Source organism: Triturus cristatus, chromosome 3_2 (assembly GCF_964204655.1).
Source record: "Triturus cristatus chromosome 3_2, aTriCri1.1, whole genome shotgun sequence".
Lineage (NCBI taxonomy): Eukaryota > Metazoa > Chordata > Amphibia > Caudata > Salamandridae > Triturus > Triturus cristatus.
In genome coordinates, this window is record NC_140584.1 from 1081756616 (window position 1) to 1081772545 (window position 15930).

At 43.8% G+C, this 15930-nt stretch overlaps 1 protein-coding gene across 3 annotated transcripts in view; it reads right to left on the reverse strand.

The window, feature by feature from the left end:
* LOC146859157 (S-adenosyl-L-methionine-dependent tRNA 4-demethylwyosine synthase TYW1-like) overlaps window positions 1-15930 on the reverse strand; it is a 590982-nt gene that overhangs the window by 137996 nt on the left and 437056 nt on the right. For all 3 annotated transcript variants that reach the window (XM_085649816.1, XM_085649818.1, XM_085649817.1), the window contains one exon: window positions 4801-4936. In XM_085649816.1, coding sequence (XP_085505942.1) covers window positions 4801-4936 — 136 coding nt within the window. The remainder of the gene's footprint in view (window positions 1-4800; window positions 4937-15930) is intronic.

Below are 15930 nucleotides of genomic sequence, written 5' to 3' on the forward strand. Positions count from 1 at the left end.
TGACTACACGGTGCGTGTACAGAGTAGACTGAGAAGAAATGATTTCGTGCCATGGCAATTAAATGTTACAAGTCAAATGAGGCTGTGCATGCATACAATCCAAAACAAAAAAAACATATGGCGTACGGAAGCTTGCTGGGCTGCACTACAGCATCACATGGCAGGGAAAAGTGCCTTAGCTAATATAAAGAGTAGGTTTCTATACATAAAATCACCCCTAAAGCGTGCCTTGTAAGACCAGAGAGCTAGGTGCTTACAATATAAAAGTGGGGCATTCTAGATCCTAAGGAAATGTATGTCCTCAGAGAAGTGACAAAAATGTAAGAAATTGGGTTTTTAGTTGAGGGGGTGGTAACCCCCACAGAGGCAACAACCACAATACTTGTCAGAGTGAACCACAAAAGTCACAAAATTAACCTGTGCTTATCCCTCAAGCAGCTTGGCACAAAGCAGTCAGGTGTAACTTCGAGGCAACGTGTAAAGTATTTTTGCCGCACACAAACAGTAATAAAGTGAAAACACAACACAAGAAAAATCCCAAACAAATTTAGAAAAATAGAGAACATTTTCAATAAATAAAATGACCACGGGGTCAGATAACCGCTGAGAGGTCCCGCTAAACAATATTTGCTGCGCAGTGAACAAGTCTGGCCGACTAGTGATACACCTTGGGTGGATCAGCTGGCATTGTGGTCCTAGTCTTCCATCGGTTCTCCAGGCACTTTTTGGTGAAAATATTTCCAATTCCCAAGTTTTAGTGTTAGTCAGCAGCAGAATCTCTAACACCACTTCCAAAGGTCCAGGACATGGGGGGGGCATCACTTGATGATTAGGACTTACTCCAACAGAGGCCAGGTGAAGGGTTCAAGGCCTCTGGAGCTTATGATGATCCTGTAGCTCACATAGGAGGCTAGCCTTTTGAGCTACTACCCGTGGTCGTGGGTTAAAGAAAATGATCCAGTTCTCCTTCAACCAGCAGGGCAGGCCTCTGGTAGCAGCAGGGCAGTCCTCTGGTGGTCCGGGCAGTCCTGATGTCTTCCACAGGTCCAAGAGTGTATTGAAGAGGTGTTCTGAGGATCCAATATTTATACCTGGTGTTGGCCTTTAAAGTGGGGGATGGGAGGCGGTCACCTATACTAGGCTTTACCATTAAACAGGATTTTAAATTGAAATTCATTCAAATCTAAACTTGATATTCCTACCTGTTCCCAAACAAACGTTGTGGGGGGATAGGGGGAGACTACACTAAAAATGTCCATCTGACAGTCAACACGTAGCTAAAGCTATATTTTCCACTAACAAGCCTCTTTCTGATTTAAAACATCTTTAACATTTCATGGCGTGGAAAAATACTGGAACGGTACATCAAACGTTATAGTTATTAAAAATGCAATTCACAAGTGGGAATAGTTTTTTCACAGTTAGCTGAAAAGTAATGTTACAAAAGTACACTTTGTGATGCTTGAGAATAAACTTGCTTAGCACTGGTTAGCCTCACAGAGATGCTCCAGAGACTAAATACCGCCATCCCTGGTTGGCTGTTAAAGACCGTCCTCATTGAAGCCAATGGTTTAGCCTCTGACACCAGAAAAGTAGGAGCAGTGGTAGCGGTGGCCACTTAGAAGGGATTAGCCATTTGGCAGAACAGTTGACAACACAAAGGACAGCTTTCACCGCTCCTCCTTTTCTCCTTTTGAAGTGGAGGTCCCAAATGGGCAAGTAAGGAACTAAAACCATTGATGGGTAACTTATGTGAAAATGTACACCTTTGCTAAGGACCTGCCAAATGTAGAAGTGACCCAGAGGAACTTTTCCAGCAGAAAAGTGTAGAAACAAATAGGTAGTCATTGTTACACATTCAGACGACCGAGACAAGATGCAGTGTGGCTGTCAGCCAGGGGAGTGTGGAGGGAGAGGGATGCGATTGCTCATCTTCAACATTCAGATTTTTTTTTTGCCACAAAGACAAACGATTCAATTGGATCCTGTGGTGAAGGTATCTGGCATTATGAAGTCCTACCTGGCAGCACCTTCCAGCATTACCCTACTGAAGAATTTAAAGAATCATAATATTGATTTAGTTCGAAGGTGAAACCTTGGACGGGGGCAAATCTACCCCAGCAGAAAATCAATTTTTACTGCTACGAAATCGTGCTTTGCCCCACTCAAAACATATGGTGCCAAAACTGAATGCTTTAGCAGGAGCCGGACGACGACGTTAGACTTTGAGGCGATGAGGCTGAGGTACAAGCCAATTATGATTTCAGATATTCCATAGAGGGAAGGTTTTAGTGGTGGGGCACAAACACCCAAAAGTCTCATCCAGGTTGTCACAAAGATATCACTTTTTCTGTTCTGGGCTTTCATCTAACAAATCAGTGCATTATGGATGCCTCAGTATTGGTTGCATTTGATTGAGCTAAATGAGCTAAAAACACTCATCTAAAATCAATGACTGGTAGGAGTAGCAAATATTCATCAGTCATAGGTCGATTGTAATGATAACTACAGGACATTTTGAGGTCTCGTCTACACTGCTATAAGGCCCACATAGCCGCTTTATCAGTAAAACACCTGCATGAATCAGTCCTTTGAGAACACAGCTATTTTCCCATTGTGCTCCATGTGGCATCCTTGTGGTCTCCTTCCCCAGTCATTGGCCGGCTGCATCAGCAACCCCTACAGGCCTGTGCTGAGCTACAGTACTGCCAGGGAATGGCAGAGATGCTGCACAAGAGAATCTTACTTACAATTCCAGTATCCTGGAGATCGTTTTTCCAGTTCTATACTGCAAGGACCAATCATGGGGCTCACCGACGGGACAGAGCGCCAGCAGTCGAGCTATAGGAAGGTTATCTCTCCTCTTTGTACATAAAGAACTTTATGCCGAACCTGGGTAGTCAACTGACTCTAGGCTCTACTGTTCTAACAGGAACAGACAGTTAGATGGTCAAACTGACCAGGCCAGCAGCCAAGCTCCTACAGGCTGTAGTGCACCTTGCCTACCTGCCCGTGTGGTGCCCCTCCCTTTTTCTGCTGCTGGAACACAAACAAAAAAGCATCCAGAAAGCCTAGGTAGCGCCACCCCCCTCCCAAGCAGGCCCTCAAAAATTTGGGGGTATGGCTGGACTCATCCCTCAGCTACAAAGTCCAAACCAAAAAGGTAGCAGGGACTTGTTTTGGGCTTCTACGAGGGCTCAGACCCCTATTGGGCTTTTTTGACCCACCCACGCGCCAGACCATCATGCAGGCATCTATAATGTCCACATTGGATGATGCCTGCTCTCTGTATACAGGGGCAAATAAGGCCGAGATTGTGCAGCTCCAACAGGCCCAGAACGCAGCATCCAGACGTCTGATTGGCCTGCGGAAGTACTGCCCAGTGTCAGCCACTATCCACCAGCTACACTGGTTACCGGTGGCTAGGAGAATTGAATTTAAGGCCCTTTGCATCACTTTTAAAGCTCTAAAACTCAACACCCCCAGTATCCTGACCAACTTAGTTACCCCCCTACATCCCCACTCGCCAGCTCCGCTCACTACGCCAGCACCGGGTGAGGGTTCCTAGGTTTCAGAGAGTGCGGGCAGGAGGCCGCTCCTTCCGCAGCAGGGCAGCCCACCTCTGGAATTCGATGCCCATCCACATCCAGAGCCATACTAACTACTTGGCTTTCAGGAAAGCCATTAAAACGTACCTGTTCTCACCGTGTAGCCTGCCTCTACCTCTGTGTTCGCTGTTCTCCCGTCAGTGCCGGGACGCCCCTTTGCTAGGGCAGCTGTTGCGCTATATAAATTGCAGTAACAGAATATCCCTCGACAGCCTACTTGACATATCAGCCAAGGGCAATGTTGATTTTTTTAAATGTTTTCTTAAGATTTTGACTGCCTGTATTTCAAGAAAGAAAGTTATTCAGTTGTGTATCATGTAGCTCATGCACTCTAGTCTGCTACCGCTTAGTTCTGTTTAATATTGGACCTTCGAATTATGAACAGTCGGACTCTCCAGCAGTCACCAAGCTGAATGGGCTATATCTAAACACCAGCAGAAATTATCTTTCAGTGATCTGCATGCACAAGTCAAATCTCCTTAATTACATGCCCAGGAAAAGCCCAAATGGAACATTTTCCACTATGAAGCCTAGCTAAGAAGTCCTTCAGCTTCAATATGAAAGCTGTTGCCATCTATTCTACACGCCTTTCCTAATAGGCTACCCTCAGCAACCTCTCATATATGATATCCGTTATCCCTTATTGATAGATAGAGATAATGTTGCATATACAATTTACTTCTCTATTGAGTGACTTAAAGAGCAGGGCATGCTGCGGCAGGCACACAGTGGCATATGAGCAGTGACATGCATGGAAACTCAGTCATCCTACCATCCATGCTTTCACACATGCACACTCACCCATTCTCACAGCCATGTATTCACCTACTCACCTATTCACTTATAAAAGAAAAAAGAGAATTCTCAGCTTCAGCAACCAAAATTCTAAGGGTGTTTTGGAAGAGAGACCCAGTTATAACTACAGTGGACACAAGTTTGTGGCAAAATCCTGTGGGATCCACATCTTGAGAAGCTTCAGGGTACGAGTAATAATATTTGTTGCGACTCAGATTCTGAAGGTTTCCTAACTTGTGATAAGTTGAACAGTAAATTAGTTTCACAAAATGTATGCTTTTAGAACAGATTTTAATTATTCAACAACAAATGTATAAGCTTCAAGTGGACACGAGTGTTTGTAAAAATCAAAGATGATGAAGTGCCAGTGAAATTATAAATGGCTGTACTGCCGTACCTTGTCTGCCAAGGCCTTCAGGCTGTCCAGAAAGCGTTGCCAGAAATCCTTGAACAGAGGACGGTCAATTTTCTTCAGGCTGTCTTTGGTGCTGGCGTCCACGCTGACGTACAGCTGCGTTACTGGTTCAAGGCATCTACAGTAATGCAGAAAAAGGGGTTAATACTTTTTATAAGTTTCTGCATGTAATCATCCCCAGCCTTTCAAAACATTCATCTACAATGATTTATTCTCATTCAAAAAGAATCACTCAAAAGGGAAAATAAAAAAAATAAGCAGCACTATTCTACAATAAATAAAAAAAACAGCAAAAAATTGGTTTCTCTCAGGTAGCAGTCTCAATCCGTTTTTGTGAACTAGGATGCACAATTGATATTCCCTGTGGAGATGGACGATTTAATGTCGAGACTAGAGGCTGGCACTACTACTACACTACTTAAAGTCCCACCAACTGCATCTCTATTTCAATTACAACAGAGAACAGAAACAAACCAAGCAATGCCAGTAAGATGCACTGACACCCTGAAAACTCCACTATTTTCCTTTTTCCTATGCTGCTCCTCAGGGAGCTAAATATCCGATCTGTTACTTGATTTTAATTACATTGACAGACTACACGGTGTAAATGTTAGGGTGCAGACGCAATGAGGACAAATACGAGATGCGGGAAGAGGGAACATTTTTAGCTGATAAACATACTGGAGTAGTATCGAGTGAGGTTTCAAATGAGGTGACTTTTTCCAGATCTATTTTATTTTGGGGATATATTAAAAAATCTGTCACGGACTAAAGCATGGACTGTTCGTGATGCTACAGTCTGGGTTAGCGCAGGAGTGCAGGCTGCAGCTTGTCTGACGCTGCAGTGCTGTGATGCTCATGCACTGTTCTAGAATCTGCTGTGAGCATGAACCCGAAGTAACAGGTACGCATCACCTCTCATCCAGATTGGGTCGAAGAACCAGGGTTGCAAGACATGTCACACGTGTGCAGTGTGAAAGGGGTTGTGCTGCTTAGAATGCATGTATGTAGGTGGGATACAGCAAAACACACAAGATGATAGACGGAATGTTGCACATTGGCAAAACATTCACCCTCAGTCACAGATCTGGGTTTAATCCATCGTTATTTTGCTCACCATGCCACCCCAGTTCAGACATGGCCATATGCAAATCAGTCTTGACCCTGTGCCTCATGGGAACAGTCCAGCCCGAACTGCCAAGCCATGTCTTCCCTGGACCGGAATCAAGCATCCTAGGACCGTTTCGGGGTTTCACCCCTCTTCAGCCAGGATAGGGAGGACCTGGCTTGGCAGTTCGGGCTGGACTGTTCCCAGGAGGCACAGGGTCAAGACTGATTTGAATATGGCTGAGTTCAAACTGGAATGGCACGGTGAGCAAAAAAACGATGGATTTAGGCCCAGATCCCTGTACTGGGGTGAATGTACGACATTGTTCTCCATTCTGTCCAACTGTTGTTTTTGCATTTGTCACCCCGAGTGGGACGGGTATGACCAGACGTGGGTCCCGTGCTCTCCATGCCACTGGAATCAAGCTATCCTGGCTGAAGAGGAGTGAAACCCCGAAACCAGTCCTAGGATGCTTGTTTCCAGTCCAGGGAGGACCTGGCTTGGCAGTTCCGGCTGGACTGTTCCAATGAGGCACAGGGTCAAGACTGATTTGCATATGGCTGGGTCCAAACTGGATTAGTATGGTGAGCAAAAAAACGATGGATTTAGGCCCAGATCTCTGTACTGGGGTGAATGTACGACATTGTTCTGCATTCTGTCCATCAACTGTTTTTGTAGTTGGGATACAGGCAATGGACTGGTTGAGCATCATTTTGAAAATAGTAGTTACTGCAATTAGGCTCAGCTTGGGTAGATCATGAAATTTAGAAATGTCTTTAGGGGTTTTTCTGCAGTTACAAGAAAAAGGTTATTTCTTGTTTCTAGATAGGATCATCGTGGATGGTCAATCGTGACAATTCCCAACAGCCATAGGGGCTTTTGAGTGAGATCTGAAGAGGTTTATAAGCAAATAAATGGGCGCTTCCATTAAGGATGCAGTGTAGGTGGTTTTTGAGAGCATTATGAAATCCGAGGTAGTTTTCTGCTAACTTTCTGTTGGAAGGGTTTTAATTCAGAGAGAAGAAAGCAAAACTTCAAAGAAAGTACAAAAGGAAAAACTGACTAAATGAGGAAAGTCGGGTGATGTGGAAACGAAACTGGTGTGCACTTCTGGTGCAAAGAAATGGCTTGCAAGGCAGCCCACAAGGAGAGGTCTCATGCAGCATGGTTATGATCAATAGCCCTAGCGGCATGGAAAAAAAACTAGTCTGAATGCCATGGTTTTCTAACCCCAACAGAGAAAGCAAAGTAGGTGTAGGTAAGTGTTTAAGTTATGACCCTTTGAAATGCAAGAAAGGACAGAATGTGGTCTCTTGTTAGTATTCTGAGGGATGCTCTGAACAATGATGTACTGTGTCCTTTCGCGGTGACAGGGCACAACACTTGCTCAAAGCATCCCTCATAATACAGGAGTTCTGGTCAGTGACCTGTGGGCACATGGCAAACAGGATTTCTGGTAACTGGCAGAATACACTGTGGATTGGGTGTCTCCTGTACAAGGAGGTCAGGATTATAGCAAGGCAGAGTGAACAAGACTTATTTTGTTTTAGTTATTTTGTTTTTCATAATATCGAGTAAAATATGCAACTAACGCATTCATAAAAGCGTGGAGCAATTACACCATGCAGTCACTGCAGTCATGTATGACTAAGTTCAATGAGATATATGCAATCAGATCCTTCACTTTACAGATACACATGCTGGTACATGCTTAATGATAAAACCAACATGCTCGAGACATCCTCCGGCTTCTGTCATTTGTCTTTATTTCATCCACAGAATATTTCCAGTGGCAACCCTCGACCTGTCGGCTAACCTTAAACCAATCCATAATCTTCTATCAAGGCAACAAACACTTGTAATTCTTCCAAATGTATAGAGCTGGATTGCTTCAAAACAAACAGTGTGTAGGATCATTAATTGAGCCAATTGAAGACCAGGTCTTATCAAATCCCAGCCAGTTCTAGTTATTGGTTCCCAGTACTCACTCAACCAGCATGCTTCGTGTCTTTCTTTAGCAACCTGTGAGGGCGCCTCATCAATTAGGTCTCAAGTCATTCAACAACCAAACCACCGGCAAAGTGTCCTTCTTTGCTTGCAGAAACAATTCTTCATTTGAGTTATGCAGACAAAGCCACCTCTGCTCACTTGAAGCGTTATCCTTTATCAGTAATTTGGCCGATTAGGTCTGGCATTAGAGGAAACTTTGATGTTACTAAATCATATACACACATAAAAAAGGGGCGGGGCGGAAGGAGGTGTTCTTGTCTAGACTTCGTTGCTGCGAAGTCTGTGCATTTACCTCGTTGGCCATTTCTCCCAATTCCTGAGAGAGCATAATTGGAGCAATCATCTGTTGAATGTTCTTTTACTGAGCCAATTTTTGTTGGCCATAGACTACGCACACTTTACTCCTGCTAATCAGTAGTAAAGTGATTTTGCTCTCCCTCCAAACATAGTAAAATAAAACAGACATATTCCTAAGTGGGACATTTCATTTATTTATACGTCTATAGGATGTGGTGCTACATGAACCAGGGCCTGTTAAATAAATGTGAATATGCCGAAACCATTTATTTTGAATACTTATAGGTCACACGTAAAGTAGGTCTTAAATGGCCATAGGGCAGGATGCATGCTGTTTCAATATACATGTCCTACTTCTTTTTTTTTCCATAAGAGAAGTGACAATTGGTGGGACACAAATATTACCACGATATGCATTCCATTTGCTCCATATACAAGACAATTTTTTGGGGCATCTTCATGCAACGTATACTGTTTTTAATTTAGTCATACACCAATCCATGTCGGCCATCCAAGCCTCCACTTTGGGTGATACCCCCGCACCCCAAAGTTGAGCTATATTTAGTTTGGCTACCATCAAGCCCAGTGCGACCCATATTTTGTCTTTACTATTCAGGTGGGTGGGTCCCCAGAAATTCAAAAGACATCTTTTGGCTTCAAGTCCTACGTCTAGCATAAGGAGCTCCCCAAGACACTCATGAATTCCCTTCCAGTATCTCTGGATGTACACACATTCCCACAAGAAAAGAATAAATGTACCTGCTAGGCCACATTGCCTTCTACACATTCCCTCATCTGCTCTGCCCATGCTAACCAACCGAGTCCCCGTGATATAAATTCTGTGGAGGATCTTAAGTTGGACCAATCGCAGTGTGGAAATGTGGATTTTCCTGATCAGTTATGTCCCCTATCTTGGACCCCAACGGTTCTATATGCATGTTACAAGTACATGTATGTTCCCTCCAGTTCCAGTTTCTAAGACGCAAACATATGTGTGTCTACCGTCAACATGTTCTCTGTCAGATCCGCCATCAATGGGCTGGATATCCGATTCCTAAGTATGAAAGGCCACCGACTTTATATGGCTAAGTTACTTCATTTTTACAGTTCAGGCGAGTAGGCCCGATTCTGCCCTCAAAGCCTTTCCCTGCTCTCTGTCTCTGACAGCTTCAGCTTGAGCTCGCATCTGTATCCATGAACTTTGTCCTACTCCCTGTGCAGCTAACGGTGCCTGCCTCGGCCAGTTTTCGCCTGTCTGCCAAGAAGTTGTATTTCACCTTCGAATTATCTATTTTGCTCTCCAGCCGATGCATTCCTGTCCAGTGATTTAGGTAAACATTTCCTTTAGCTCACAAGCAAAGGACTCAGCCTTTCCGTCCTCCTGCAAGTGATTCATAGCCCTGTTGCCATGGAAAGTTTTCTGCCCCTCGCATCTCATATAGACACTTAGACGCTTGTACACGCACACAGTCAGTATAGAATAGATTCTGTCCGAGAGTCCTTCCTTGTGGATAACATAGTTCTTTAAACATAGGATGTTAGATATGATTTGGGATTAGGATGACTTGACCCCAGACTTCTCGTCTCCACATGTAGAGCTAAATGTCAAGTCCCCTTCACCCCCTAGTTGCACGTCAATTACACGTCATGCTGCCGCGCGCGCATCTATGCCAAGTATTATCTTATAGATCCACCTATGCCTGATAATTCTAACCAATCATGTTTCTTTTATTCCTTATTACGCCTAGTTTCGATTATGTCACTGTTACGTCATTTTTCTTATCAAATGTTACGCCTTCTACATTCGTTTCATTGTAATGTACTTATTATAAAAATACATGTCTGTTAATAAATTGTTGTACTTCACTTCCTGAACCTTCGTGGTGACGGAACCTGAGGGCCGCGACTCGAGTCGGCCATTTTGAATGGAATAAAGCCCATTAGAAACCTCTTATACCACGGATTCTGCCTCTTGTTATTTTGAGCTATTTACTTTAATTTAAGATTCCGCATGAAATTCAGTCCGGTAATATTTATTTTATTTACCACATAATGGCGCCCGAATAGGGACACTTTCTCATCTCACGCGCCGGCGGTGCGTTGCAGGCCCGGTCTCCTGCCACAGCTGGACGGACCATAAACGCGTACCAGCAGGATTTCCTGTAAGCTCCCTCCGGTCAAGCGGGGGCGACTGAGGCTGCGATCAACCCAGACGAGGCGGTGAGAAGTGCGAAGTATCCCGACCAGAGCCTAGCTGAGAGAGCAAGATCCGAGGTATACAGAGGCCCACCAGGTTTTCCGAAATTCCGACGTCCAGAGGGTCCGATGTCCGCAGTTATCGAGTCCTGTCCATTCTCTGAGGCCTTCCGTTTCAAGGAGCTACTCGGTGAGTACCATCGCCGAGGAGGCGTGTTGACGCGCACATAGGTTGTGCCGGTCAAGACGGATTTGGGTACACAAATCCGGTCTGCACTGTTTAGCAGTGTATATGTACTGTTTAGCAGTATATCAAGTATTCCGAAGTATTCAGTTATCGTCAAGAATTCAGCGTGGTGATTAGTTAAGCAGACTGTCATCATTGTCGACCATTGTTATAATGTTTAATGTTTAATGTTTAAAGTATTCAGAAAATGTCTTGCATATTGTGGTATGAATGATTGTTCATTGTTCACTGTTCATTATTGTGTTTCTCGTATTAAGTAAGTTCAAGAGTAAGTATCAGGTCAGTTGTCAATATGCCGCTCTTCTCGAAGTTAAGACAGATTACTACCAGAAAAGGGGTGCTTGAAGAAGCAGTTCCTATTCCTCCTAGAGACACTCCAGGACATTTCATGTACCATAAACATGGCTTAGATGCCATATTGTTTCTTGATCTATGGGTAGATTATACCAAAGGATTACCAGAAAGTCAAAGGTGGCCCATAGCGGGAACCTGGGATGCAGAGTGCATCATGAAAGTGGAGGAAGAGTTATGGAAAAGAAAGGTCAGACAGTCACAGAAAGACGCTGTTGAGTTATGGCGTAAAGAATCTCATAGACGAACAGAAAAAGCACGTAGACAAGAAGAGAGGAGTAAAGAGAGTTCAAATAAAGTTCAAGAAAATCTATTAATTGAGGAAGGTATCCGAGTGAAATCAGAACAAGTAAATAGACAAAGAAATGCTCTTATGAATGGTATGTATCCCCTTCTAGCCGAAGGACTACCTAAGGCTGTTACGGAGGTGCCAAAAGACTTGCCACCCCCATTATTTCCAATTAAGGTACATCCAAAGGGGCATCCCAGAACCGCAGAGGATGTTTTTCTTTCCTCATATCTAGACGATGCAGCCCCCGAGTATGCTAACGCCACACCACATAGACCGTCTGGCGGAGGGATTCAACGTCAGGATCAGGTATCTGTCCCCGTGCAACAGCAAGTCCCGATGCAAGCTCCGGCAAGCACATCTGTTTCCGCATCTGTCTCCGCAGTCGACTCTACAGGGGTATCGACACCCATAGTTGCTGTATCACGTTCAACGAATCCATTCACACCCGACGCCCCAGATGGGGCCACGGGAGGTGCTAGCAGTACTTTTACACCACCTAGAATAAATAAACTTGTTTTTCAAGAGTCAACACATTCACGTACACCTAAGTTCGTAAATGAACGTACGCTTAAGGAACTCCTTGTAAATTGTAGATATGACCCAGTGGTTGGTAAAGAGGACGAAATGGTCCTGGCATCATTACGTATCAGACGAGCCGCAGAGTATTTAGCAAGGTTACCAGGAATGACTACGCATCTAGATAACATATACCATTTTGTTCAAACAGGACGAGATCCAGGATGTATTAACAGAGCTATGGAATTCCAGAAAGTAGAGATACAGGGGGAACTGTTACGTTTCCTCATAAACTGTGTGATCAGAAATCAAGATCGTCCGGGGGTAGACCGGAATGCAATGCTTATTCTTACAAGATGGAGTCAGAATATATCAGAAGGGAGACACGATAAGCAAAATTGTATAATAGCCATGTGCCGAAAAATACGTAAAGAAATAGAGCGTATTCATGAAGAGAGACTGGGAACAGACGAGTTTGAGCAAGATGAAGTGTCCGAAGCAGGGAATTCTGCAAGACAGTCAGAGACCATAGCCTATGTAGGCAGAGGAAGATCTTGTGAAAATACTAGATGTTTTTCTGATCCAATACACTCTGTATGTCCAAATAATAGCAGAACGTATCCGACGCCTGTAATAAATCTGAAATCTCCTGAACATTCGTTTCAAGCCGCAGATAAAATACTACGAGAACGAAGAGGTTACCACCTCCTCGATTCCATGGATGAGCAAGAATTAGCCAGATCAGCCGTTCATTGGATTGTTAGTCCTGAAAAATACGGTGATGAGACCGTAGCACACACGTTTCTCAACCTCAGTACAGATGAACAACGTTTAGCTGGAATCTATATGATTCAGCAACTCCTCATATTATATAAGAGCCAACATGCTGACCCTGGTCCTTTACCTGATATATTAACGGAACTACTCACGTACAGATGGAGAGGTTCTAGTAACAAGCTAATTAAAGAGATATTAGTGTCACGTAAGCAGTACGTCCTTTTTGTAAGTCCAGATTCTCTCTCCCTGCCTCCCAGAGAAAGAGCACCGTACTACATGGATAGACAAAATCCTTTACGGGAAGTGCACCCAATAAAAGGCGAAGACAATGAGTTTCACCGTGTATTTGTTTACACACCCATATCAAAAATGGAATTATTAGAAATGAAAAAAGTAGTACCTAGTCATGACAAAGACCCAGCGGGTTTCCACCGAGAAATTAAAGACATGTTACTGATGGGAGAGTACACCTTTCCTGATATTATGACGATATTAAAGGTGCTTTTGCCTGCTGGCATTTATGAAAAACTGAAAGAAAAAGAGTGGGAAGTGGGAGACCAAAAGATAGACTGGACAGCATTAGCAGAGGAAGAAAGGGGCCGAGCTGCAGGTTCAGGGCTCGGGGATAAAGTTAAACTATTACCAGGTTTACTAGTACAGGTACTGCCACGTTTATTAACTACAAAGAAGGAAGATTGGGGTGCAATCACAGCCTGTAAACAAAAGCAAGATGAAGACACAAGTGATTATTATGCTCGATTTGAAAAATGTTTTGGTATAAATAGTGGTATAAAAGCAAGTAGTGACTCATATCCACATCTATTTGTGACAAAATTAGTGGAAAATGCATTGCCTCCAGTGAAGAATAGAATATTGAAATTCGAGAGTACCTGGCAAAGTAACACTCCGTCGCAAATGCTACAAATGTTACAGTATCATCACAATAGAATTAGGGATGAACAAGAACACGAGCATAGACGCATGAAGGATACAAAAATGAAAATGCTAGTTTCTCAGACAGTACCAGCAGATGGTCACAAAAAGGGTGTGACACATTCTGGTGATTCTGCAGTTCCTGTAAAAGGAACCTGCAATTACTGTAAACAACTAGGCCATTATGTACATGATTGTCAAGTCCTGAAACGAAATATAGCTACAGGTATTGCAAAAGAGAGACCACGATTAGTTAGACAAGATCAGAATGAACAAGGAGCTATGCAGCATGGACAGTCCATGCCAGTTCAGCAACAGTCTATGCCAGCCTCACAGCAACCCATACAGTTTGTGCCAGCTGCACCACCGTTGCCTGCTACTGCCACACAAACCACAACACAACAAATGTATCAGACTGCACAGTATGAATACCCTGAGTATCAGCGTTACGCATGAACCAGCCTAGAGAGGGAAGTTGACTTACCGCTTATCGAGATTCCGGTAGATCAAGAAGGACCTTATGTACATAGTGAATTATTAGGTCAAGATAGAAAATTCTTACTCGATACAGGGGCAAGTCGAACAACCATAAAACGTAGTGAAGTTCCAGGGGCACCCCTCTCAGGCTCTCAAAATGTTTCCCTTGGTTTTTCAGGAAAACCTATTGTTAATGAAGTATCACAGCCTCTACCACTTACGATAGGACCTTTGACACGAACTACAGATTTATTGCTTACTAAATCATGCCCAGAAAATCTGTTAGGAATTAAAACTCTGAAAGCACTAGGAGCCATAATATGTTGTTCTCCGGAAGGAGTAAGGTTGTTTTTGCGTGATTTTAAAGGTCACTATGTGTCTAGAGACATGGATCCCCGACTACAGATTTTACCAGTACATCTATGGGCACAAGGCCCTACGGATGTTGGCTGCATGAACATTACACCCTATCGAGTTACATTGAAAGCAGGAGTGGTACTACCACGAATGCGACAATACAAGTTACCGCATGATGCTGTAGTGGCTTTGTCGAAAATCATTGATGAGCTAATTGCCCAGGGAGTAGTTGTAGAAACAGACTCCAATATATGTAATTCACCGATAATTCCGATTCTTAAACGAACTGATCCTACTGCTCCACCAGTGTACCGATTGGTTATTGATTTGCGTGAACTAAACAAGTGTATTGTACCACAATTCCCTGTGGTCCCTGATATATCATCATTGTTGACAGCACTTGATTCCGAAGCAACATTCTTTACTGTAATTGATCTCAAGAATGCCTTTTTCAGCGTCCCAATAGATCCGGAAAGCCAATACTTGTTCGGATTCAGTTTAAATGGGCGCAGCTTTAAATTCTCACGCGCTCCCCAAGGATTTACAGAAAGCCCCAGCATCTACAGCCAAGCACTGAAACGAGAACTTGACAGTATCCACATGCCAGTCAATACAGCACTGCTTCAATATGTCGATGATCTGCTGATCACCGCGAGAAGCGAGCCAGAATGTGAAAAAGCTTCTCTGACAGTTTTACATTTTCTAGCCAACAAGGGGCACAAGGTGTCCCCTTCTAAGCTGCAATTCTGTGTTCAGCGAGTTATTTATCTTGGTCACTCGCTGTCCAAGGAGGGAAGGCAGCTTACACCCGATCGCATCCAGTTAATTGCTAACATGTCAATACCCCAGACACAAAAGGAGGTGCGGGCTTTCATAGGCCTCACTTCATATTGTAGGCAGTGGATCCCTCAGTACGCATTTCTAGCAAAACCACTCATTCAGTTAACCACACAGGAGGCAGCCACATCGACTGTTCTCCCTTGGACTCAGGAACATACACAAGCTTTTGAAAGCCTAAAGGAAGCTTTATGTCAAGCACCTGTTTTAGCAACACCATGTTATAGCAAACCTTTTACACTCTTTGTTACAGAACGCGAAGGTACTGCCTTGTCAGTACTCACTCAGGATCAAGCAGGATCACGCAAGCCATGTGCTTATTTTTCCAGTACATTAGATCCCGTAGCTCAGGCTTTGCCTGCATGCCTGAAATCAGTGGCAGCGACAGCTTTAGCAATCAGACAAAGCGATGCCATAGTATTAGGACACCCATTGACAGTACAAGTACCACATGCAGTAGAGGTTCTTGTGAACCGAACACAAACACAACACTTGACCATAGCAAGACTTACCGGTTATGAACTGACATTGTTTCAACCACACATAGAGATCCGACGGTGTAATACATTGAATCCTGCTACACTATTACCTGTAATTGGAACAGACCCACTAGCTCATGATTGTGTTGAAATCATTGAAATAAAGACGAAACCTAGACAAGACTTGACAGACGTTCCATTGTTAGATCCAGACCTGACGTTGTATGTGGACGGA